We start from the raw sequence: 10,375 nt of genomic DNA, 5'->3' as shown, positions 1-10,375 counted from the left end.
ATAGGAAAGAGTGCATGGTACTCATATAAATATAGTGTGGAGAGTAGAAAGGCAAATATATTGATATTTATTATTATTAAATTAATATTTCTACATTTTAAAATTATTTTTTTTAAAAAAGTTAGAAGCAATTTTTTTTTTCTTCTAAAACTTTGAACATTTAAAAATTGATCACATCCTCCTGTATTTTCTTATGCAGTTTAATATTTTTAAAATTTGTGTACTGATAAAGAAACTAATTATTTTATCGTTAAAATATTTTTTTAATAATTATGCAATTATAGTGAAGGATTTATCTTTTATTCCATTTTTTAAGAATTATGTTAGCTATTATTGAGTAAAATTTAAGTTACAAATTTAAATTTATACTTTTGAATTAAATATTTATCAAAAAAAAAAAAAATCAGATTTTTGCAACAACAAAATAAATAAATTATTTATATGTATATTAAGTATATTATATATTATATGACAAAATAATATATTTATATACATATAAATATATATATATATATATATTCTATAAGAAACGTTAACGCTTAATTTTTTAATCCGTTTATATTTTAATTGATATTAATTATTAATATTCAGTAGAAGTTAAGCGAGTTAAAAAATAAGCATTGGGATTTTCAAAATTCAGCTCTAACTTAGAATTTTAATATAAAGCAAACATGAAAAATCAAAACTAGAATATCTTCAAATTTAGCATTTCTATAAATTTTTATTAGAAAAGAAGTACGTCGTCCGAAAATCGTAGCATACTTAAAGTTCTAGAGTATTTTTAATGACTTTTTTAAGTGCAAAAAAAATATATGTATTAAGTTTGGAAAAAATTACATCGAAAAATTTATGATATTAAAAATCTAAAAAAGTAAACTAGTTAGTTCCTGTAGATCTGTAATGATGCAAAAAAAAATATTTAAGATTTAAGTTAGATCTTTAGGTGCATAAGCATCTGAATTATCCAAAATTCTCCAAACGTTTCAAAGTATCTATTACAAAAAAAAATTATTGAAATTTATTAAATTTGGATGCTTTACAAAAATCATATTCATATCAGGTTTAAGTGCTTTTGCAGCACTACAGACTTTCTTAACATTTTCATTTTTTTTGATTTTACAAAAATCTGATTTTAAATATACATAATTGGAATTATATTTGTAAAATTTGTTGTAAAATTTAAGATTTTTTATTTTTTTATTTGAAAATTTTCACACAATTTTCATTCCTTATCTGATTGCATTGTAATAAAAAACAAAAAAGAATTAATAATATAATATCTTAAATAATGTATGTATATATACATAATAATGGTACTTATAATTAATTATGATAGCAAATATAATGTAATTTTTGTTTAAAATAAGAAAATTTATCACTTAGTCTAAATAATAAAAAGAGAAATAAAGTTAATAAAATTTCTTCTATTAGAAGATATTAAATCTACAAAAATTGCAGTTTTAATTAAACATAATAAAACGCAATATATGTATTGCGATATATAGCGAGAACTGTGCTATATTTGCTTTCGTAAACAAATGTTGCTTATCAAGTTTTTCCGTAAACATCGCAATATATCAAAATTAGTATAAGTAATGCGCAGTCTTACATTACAAAAAGTCTTCAGTCAGCCGTCAGCGCAGTTAAATCAAAGGTATGAACTGTTTCGATTATATAGAATAGTTATATTGCTTATTCATCACGTTATGTTTTTGCAGTATGTATGGCGTTTCGAAGTTATTGTTTTGCAGTATTGCGTTTATCTATAAATTGTAATAAAAGATTAAATAAGAAATAATATTATTTTAAAAATTATAAATGTTATAAATTTTAAATGAAATAAATTTTGTTATTTTTAAATTTTAAATATTATAAATTTTAAATGAAAATGTTTCATTATTCTAACTTCATAAATTTAAAGTACTTAAAGCATGGAAGGTATTTCAAAAGGAAGAAAAATTTTTTTAAATATTTTGCAATTAATAGAAAAAACCTACTAAATATATATTATACATATTTGGAATTTTTACATCAATTAATATTTTGGAAAGTAAAATATCTTTTAATTTTCAATCTACTTGTTTAATAAATAGTAAAATACCATATTCGGTTTTGCTTAAATTACTTTCTTCTCACTTGACAACTAAAATAACGAGATACACGATCATGCTTAACTTTTTGATTGAAAAACAAAATTATTTATTAAATTTAGATTGTTTGAAATGTGTTTTGCAAAATTATATACCACATCCCATCTTCATTTTGAAAGCAAATGAGTTGATGAGTTATTTCAAATTTTTGCAATTTTCTGATTGAAATTAATTTCGAAATTCGGATTAGAAATTCTATTCTAAAAACCAAAATACATACTTAACTTTCCAATAATAACACATCTGATTAAATGATCTCACTAAATGACTCTTAAAAAGTCATGCCTGATCGTTTCTTTATAATAACTGCTGAAATCAATGAAAACTTTTTCAGGGCGGAATTACTTTCTATTTTTTTCTGTTAAATAATTAAGTTAGCTTTTGATAATAATAATACAACACAAATTTATTTATACTTTGACAATTTTTTTTATCGTATCCTTCATTCACAAATCACTTTTTTAAAATAGATTATTTTTGAGTAAAAATAGTATTTAAACAAAATATAATATGAAAGAACGTTATTACATTAAATTCAAATTACAATTTTTGATACTTATTATGCATATGTATAAATTTTGTTATAATGAATAGGTTATTTTTATTAATGAAACAATAAATTATATAAATTTTTATTTCTGAGTTATTCTGTAGCTTTTTCTTTTACATTTTCCTCTTTAACTTCATTCATAACTACTTCATCTTTTGTGTCACTTTTACAATCTATTGCTCGTGTGCTACTTGTACTGCGTTCATTATTATTACTGCTATCTCCGCGGTCTTCAGCCTTCTTTTCATTTCGATCGCGCTCACGATCTCTGTCACGTCTAAAGATGGGTGAAACCTTGTCATGAATATTTTGTAAAAGTGCGTGATGTTCATTGTATTTTCGCTAAAAAAAATATTATAAAAAATTCTTCAATAAACCATATGCGGTTGCAATTTAAAAAAGGTTAACGATACATTTAACACTAGAAAACAAAAATCTACCATTTTTAAGTTAAAATCAATAAAACAACTTGGAACTAAAAAAATTTTTTTTAAAGGTAAAACAATGCAAAACTAAATAGATCGCTACAAGTATCATAGAGAAAAGCATTTTATATTTAAGGTACCATGTACGAAAATAACGAATCTTCGGCTTCCTTTAATTTTCTGTTTAGACCTTTGACTTCCTTTTGCAAATCCTTGATTTTTGTTTGAGATTTTGAATGTGAGTTCGTTAAATCATGATATTTAGATTTTAATTCTACAAGAACTTCTTCTATTTCTTCCCGCGCCTTTTCCGTACGTTTTTCTTGTTCGAGTAATTTGTTCACATCCAATACAGCACCGTTAAAAATCACAATTTCAGAATTACAAATTTTTTCCTCATTACTGTTCGACTGTTTTACGGTTTCGTTCACTTCTTCGAATGTAGGACAAGCATACATATTGCCAGGTACAACATCTTCAGGGAATTCTTCATCTTCTTTCATTGACATGGGATCTATATTCATGTCGCCATCTTTGTTCTTGTCGTCTTCTTTTGGTTTATCCGTTAATTTTCTGCAAAATAATTTTTGTTAAAAAGAAATTAAGCAAATTTAAAACAAAGCCCAAAATTTACCGATACAATAATGGATCTCTCTTTATAGCTTTCCCCAAAAAATTTTTTATTTGATTTCTGGACAAATTAAGACCAATAACGTACAAGAGATCTTCTAAGTTCTTTTCATAAATAAAACCACAATTAGTTGTGTCAAAATAAATAAATGAAAACAATAAATTTTTCTTTGCTACGTAGGTTTTAATTTTACGTTTTTCTTCGTCATCAGATTCACTACGAGGTCGTTTTCGCTTTTCTTTGTCACGAGAACGATCCCGCGAATTTTTTCGATCCCGGGACTTGGATGATCTACGCTCTCTTGAACGATCCCTCGAATGTCTTTCACTTTTTTTTTCTTTTCTCAAGTCACTTGAAGAAGTTTCGACAATTGCTTTTTTTTCTGTAGTTTCTTTTCCAATTTTTTCATCGACGGAATCAGGGGTTACCTTTTTCTTATCTACATCCTTTTCTTTATCAAGCTTGTCCTTCTCCTTTATCTTCTCTTTCTCTTTTTCTTTTTCCTTTTCTTTTTCCTTTTCCTTCTCTTTTTCTTTTTCTTTCTCTTTTTCTCTTTCTTTTTCTTTCTCCTTTTCCTTTTGCGTGTTTCTTTCGATTACTCTCGACAATTCTTTATATATCTCAAAACCACAATCTCGCATTAACATTTCATTAAAAAGTTCAGCAAATATTGAGACCTAAAATTTTTTTAAATAATTAATAAGAATGAAATTTAAGTTCAAAAAGAATTGCCTCAAATGACTGTTTTTTCTTATCCTCTGGTCTATAGTCCAACAAAACTGATAATGACATAACACTGCAATCAAACCGACCGCCTTTCACTGTTTTAGATGGCGAAACTATTATGTGTGGTGAGTCAGGCAGTGTATAACGCCGCTTTAGCTGATTTCTTTCAATATCTTTCGCTCTTTGAACCTTAAAAAATTTTTATAATTTTTAATAAAAATAATATTTCATATTTAATTAATTTTCATACATTTTTGCTATGATACTTGTTGGAATCATACTCATCCAATACGACCATGTCGGTTAAATCTATTTCTCCTGGCGGAGGAGGTTCTTTAACCGATTCGTCTTCCGATTCTTCTTTTTTTGAATCCTCTGTATTCATACTTTGTATAGTGTCAACATTGGAATCTTCTTGATCCATTTCCTCATCATCTTCCGCATCATCAAGCCTTTTATTTTCCTCAGCAGCTTTTTCATTTCTCAAAACTTTTGTTAAACGTGCAATCAGTTGAGGTTTTAAACCTGTAGAATTAAAAAAAAGGTGTTTAATAGATTAATTTTTTTTTGATGATTTAAATGTGTGTCTCTCCTTCCTAGCCAGATTGTATTTAAATAAATTACTGAAAAAGCCAGATACGTAACCGGTTTCAAAACAAAGTTCTATTCATTGACTTGCATTAAAAAGGGATGCATAAAAAATTACATGCTTACCTTTAGATTCCAAGTTTCTAGCTTCCAATTCATCTCGCAGAGCTTGTATTTTCATGGCTTTTGGATCCAGTTTTGAATAATGCGTACCTTTTGGAGAATCTTCCTCTTTCTGTTTTTTTTCATCGGCATAGAAGAAGAAACAAAATTAATTTTGAATTATTTTAGGGTTAATGACTTGATTCCCTTAAAAGTGTGAATTTTTTGTTTGCAACTAATATAAAACATAACCTATAAACCACGGCCGCTAATTTTTGTTTTTTTTTATATAAAAATTATTAAATTTGTTCAACTTTTAGCGTTCACACACATTGTACGGTGTAATCGTAAATGCAAGTTGAAAACAAGATTAATTTGTTAATTTGCAAATAAGAACTATTATATTATGGTATAAAGTACAGAATTATTGAATATTTCATTATAAGAGTATTGAGATATTGGTATTCCATAAAATAAAATTTAATTACAATGAAAAAAATAAATATAAAATTATAAAACTCAGTTCGTCATTGTTTCAAATTGAAAAAAAAATTTGATTTTTTTTTATCTATATGTTCTAGAAGACTTAAATCTAGGATATTAAATGGTAAAACAATTTAAATTAAAACAAATTTTAAAAAGAAATAAAAAAATTAAAAAAAAGTGTTGTGTCTTTACATCTCCAGCCGCTGAATCCATGTTATTTGTATCCAATTTGTTGTCTGCGATATTGTCCCTGGTTCCTGCAGTAATGTTTCCTGAGGAGTCACCACCGCCATCATTAGTGGCACCTTTACCCAAGTTTTGACCTTCGTTAGCAGTGTCTACCACTAAATTGTCATTTGAAGTACATGAACCTTTATTTAATATTTGATTCAATTTGAACTGATAATGCAGCTGAGATTTTTTCCATTCCGATGGCGTTGGCATGCAAGAATTAACATCAGGTAAGAAAATCACAACTGTCTCAACCCTCGCTGGAATTGTTTGACCTTTATTAACAGATTCAGCCCGATGGTAGTACAGTTCCACAAAGCGATACCTATGTAAGTTGAGGAGTTTTGGATTTCAATTTAAATTTCAATTTGGGTTGTGATTTGATCATTGTAAAATAAATTATTAATTTTTTTTTTAATTTTTTTTTTACTTTAAAATTTTATTCACAAATTTTAAGTAAATTTTGAAATAAAGTATATTACATTCACAGTTATTACAAAATTTTCTATATATTCATTTGAATTAAGAAGTAATATGCTTTTATAAACAAGAAAGAAATATAATATAATAAGTTACATTTCGCTTGATTTTCCTGATTTTCTATAAATTTAAGGGTTATTGATTGCTTTTTCAATTAAAAAAACTGTACACAGGATATGTACATATACAAGACGACCCAGTAGAGCTACTAAAGTTAATTAAATATGTTATATATATATACGTATATATTAAATTTTTAAGAATTTTATAGACAAAACTTTTTGGGGACTTAATAATGAGATATAAAACAAGACAAAGATTTAAAAAAAATTCAATGTAAACATTCTAAATTTAACTCCGTCATTTTTCAACGGACTTAAGTCAAAATAAATTTTGTCCAAAATTTTCTAAATCTTTGTCTAAAAAAACGTTTAAATAGTTAAAAAAATACATTAGAACAGAAAATAATTTAAAATATTACCAGTTTCTCCATTATTTAAAAATTGTTACGTACCATTGCGTACATCTAGATAGATCAATACCAGTTAAAGCCTTACAGTTCCGTATTGCTGTTCTGATTAATACCATAGGGTCACTTTCTGGATTTTCTCCATCTAACGAAGGGCTCCAAGGGCCACCAATGGCCATTGTTTCAGCCTTACTACGTGTTCCAACTAAAAATTGTATTAATCTTGATGGATGCATACAGTCGCGTTCGTCTTCGTCATCTTGAAAAAAGCATTTATTGTAGAATTCTACCATTGATGGACACGCCATCAACATAACTTTTGCGGAAAACTTATAATCCAAATCTTTTGGTTCATTGTCATCCTCAATATTAGAATATTCAACTTCTTTGTGCAAAATATGAAATGAACATGGCCGCTGTATCGAAAATGGTTTGTTTGGAGGAAACGATTTTGGCCACTTTATATTGCTGAAGAAGAAATCTGAAGGAATGTATAGATTACGATAGCGTTTTGTTATTTCGAAATAGTCCGCTTTTTCTCTAAAAACAATTCAGCATAACTTTAATAATAAACGTAACTAATAAAGATATAACACTTCCTCTTACATAATTAAATTGACCTTGGGGATATCCACCATATAAGGAGGGGGAGCACGTCTTCTGCGTTTTGGAGAGTTTTTTCTTGGGCTGGGAGCCCAAGAAGGGGCGGCGCTTTTCTCCCGACGTTTTTTTCTCGTTACATCATCCTTTCAATTATTTCAAGGAGCTACTTTTAAATTGAATATTAAAAATATAATTCTTACCTCACGTTCGCGATCTCTTTCCCTATCACGTTCACGATCGCGATCACGTTCTCTGTCTCTCTCTCTGTCTCGATCTCTATCTCTTTCACGATCTCTCTCACGTTCTCGATCTCTACTCCTCTCTCGATCTCTTTCTCTAGAGCTACGACGAATTCTTTCATGTCTCTCTGGAGATGATCTGCGCCAAGGATAATCATTCGGTGAAGGAACTGGTGATGGTTTGAAGCCATGACCAGAAATATTTGGAGGTGGAGGAGCAACAGGGTTTGAATTTGGTCCAGATACTAATTGCACCCTTGTTGCTGTCCATTTAAAGGTTCCACTTTGATTAAAAGTTGCTTCGACCAAAACCCTGTCACCTACCTTTGGACTTCCTTTACAAACCTCAAGTTGGAAAAATACATCATCATCAACAAAACCGTAATCATTATGCACTTTTGTTACGAAACCGATAAAACTTTTCTTTTGTTGCGAGGTAAGCATAATTCCACTCGGTGCGTTTCCAGGATTTGTTCCCATAAGCGGGGGCGGACCACCACCTGCACCAAATGCCACTGGATTTAAGCCTCTTGTTTGAGGGTAAGATATTTGTGGAGGAATCTGGTTTTGATTAAACAGCCCATTTTGTCCAGGAATACCCATGCCTTGTGGCCCAAAAATAGTGGTACTTTGAATATTCATTTGTTGATTTGCCCCAAATCTGCTTGGAATTTGGCTACCGGTATTTCCTAAAATATCGTTATAATGAGTGAGGCTTAACATATTATATCCTCGTTACCTAAATTCCTTTGCCAAGGAGGATTTGATTGACCACTAAAGCTCATTTTTTTGTTCTACTTCTGAATAATTTTATATTTTTTCCAATTTCCAAATTTTACAACTTTTGCACAAATTTTCACCCTATAAACTAAATTAATCAAAGATTTGTCTTTTTATGTCAAAGTTTGTATGTTGGTTTTTCGGGAATTTTTTTGCGGTTTTATGGGGAAAGTCAAACCAAATACGTTTCGATTGATGAGCTGAAAAATTGCTAGATTCAATTTTAATTTGATTTGTATTATTAATTGAAGTCTTTCTGAAATCGAATAAACTTTGATCGAAAAAATAAAAAACTAAATATTATCAGATTTTTAATTATTTGATATGTTTGCTATCAAATATTTGATATGCAAACATAATCGAAACAGAGTATATCTTCCAGACAAATGCATATTTTGGTATAAAAATATGTATTTGACATGCAGATATGCATTTTTCGCATGTTTTTAAGCACATTGAACATGTTTTGCTGGCAAAATTATGAAAGATGAAGCGCATGAAAAAAAACGATAAACAAATTTTCGAGAAATTTCGAATTTTTTAAAAAAAGTTTCAAAAAAGCAAAACATAAATTCTAACTTTGACGAACTTTATTTCGAATGTTATGGCTGAAATCTAATTGGTTTGAAAATTTGGTCGAAAATAAAAAGCAACCAATCACCTGTAAAGAAGGCCTCCGTTGGTTACTCTATGCCACATGTCTCCAAAGTTATAAGCATTTATTTATGTGCAAGAGAAATCTGGTACCTTTTTGCAATTGATCAAAGAATCATCCCTAGAATTATTTGCGACCTTATGCGAAACATTGGATTGATAGATGGGCTGCTTTGCATGTAGTATAAATCGACATATTCCTTTAAAACGTATGACAGTTATTAAGTTTTTTTTAAGAACAATAACTAAACAAACACGAAATCTCGCATAAGACCTTGAACTTTTTTTTTATCGGTTTTATCTGTTTTATACGAAAACTTAGGACTTGAACGTCTATCTCGTTATTTTACTCGACAAGTGAAAAGAAGGTAATTAAACATCATATATTTTTATGATGTAATTTTATAGTGAAGAGAATTATTCGATATTGCGTATTTCGGTTTTGAAAGTGAGAGGCTCAGCTGATAATTTGAGAAAAAATGCAAAAATCCAATTGAAAAAATGAGTTATTTTATTGGAAATATGAAATATCCATTAGGAAAACGGAGAATTCCGATTTGAAAGTGTACAAAAAGTGAGTAAAAGAGCGAAGTTCACGCTCAGGGTGATATTCTCGAGTTTTTTTTGAACAACACAGGTAACAGGCAACATAACTGAGAATTGAAAGCAAAAAATGATAATATATTCAGTAAAAAAAATTTTTTTGTTATATCTTTTAGTCTAGAATACATGACATAAAATAAAGTTTATAAATTTCATTAAATTTTAAGTTAAAATTTAAGTTTGTAATTATTAGATTATAGTTATCATATTACTTTTATAATTTCATAATTATTATAAGAAATGCATTGTTCCAAGTTGTCCGCTATTTATATTAGAGCCAACATGTATAAAAACAAACATATGCTTATTATTTTTTTTATAAGTGGTTACTGCATAGCATACTTTGTAAAGTTTTGTTATATTTATTTACGAATTGATTTTAATATCAGACATCAAATATCAGTTGTTCGCTACATAAGAATCGAAATCGAAAATTTTTCTTTTCTGTAGCTGTAAGTATGTAGATCGTTGTGTAAAAATTATTTTGGTCGGTTTTTCGGACAGCGAGAGGGAACGCTCCTTTAGTTTCAGATTATTTCATTCGAAATTTTGGTTGGTACACACATTTTCAGGTAGTGTTTACCAACCAATCCAGATTGTTTCCACACTAAGTATTTAAAATTTCGAAGTCGACTCGTTGACATTTCTAACGGCTAAT

At 28.2% G+C, this 10,375-nt stretch overlaps 1 protein-coding gene across 1 annotated transcript; it reads right to left on the bottom strand.

Annotated features, from left to right (window-relative positions):
- Window positions 1-2,555: 2,555 nt before the first annotated feature.
- On the bottom strand, window positions 2,556-8,560 carry LOC129618991 (cell division cycle and apoptosis regulator protein 1-like). Its single transcript, XM_055534036.1, has 11 exons — window positions 8,420-8,560; window positions 7,642-8,369; window positions 7,445-7,584; window positions 6,884-7,378; window positions 5,851-6,214; window positions 5,197-5,305; window positions 4,733-5,007; window positions 4,489-4,671; window positions 3,760-4,433; window positions 3,266-3,698; window positions 2,556-3,042 (listed from the first exon to the last, which is right to left on the bottom strand). Exons 1-11 carry the CDS (start codon window positions 8,463-8,465, stop codon window positions 2,794-2,796), a joined length of 3,696 nt encoding a protein of 1,231 aa, XP_055390011.1. The 5' UTR covers window positions 8,466-8,560; the 3' UTR covers window positions 2,556-2,793.
- Window positions 8,561-10,375: the final 1,815 nt, after the last annotated feature.

The sequence above is a fragment of the Condylostylus longicornis genome, unplaced genomic scaffold, assembly GCF_029603195.1.
Source record: "Condylostylus longicornis isolate FDR11 unplaced genomic scaffold, ASM2960319v2 ptg000010l, whole genome shotgun sequence".
Lineage (NCBI taxonomy): Eukaryota > Metazoa > Arthropoda > Insecta > Diptera > Dolichopodidae > Condylostylus > Condylostylus longicornis.
The sequence above is the reverse complement of the archived record's forward strand: the minus strand, read 5'-3'. Positions and strand labels throughout refer to the sequence as shown.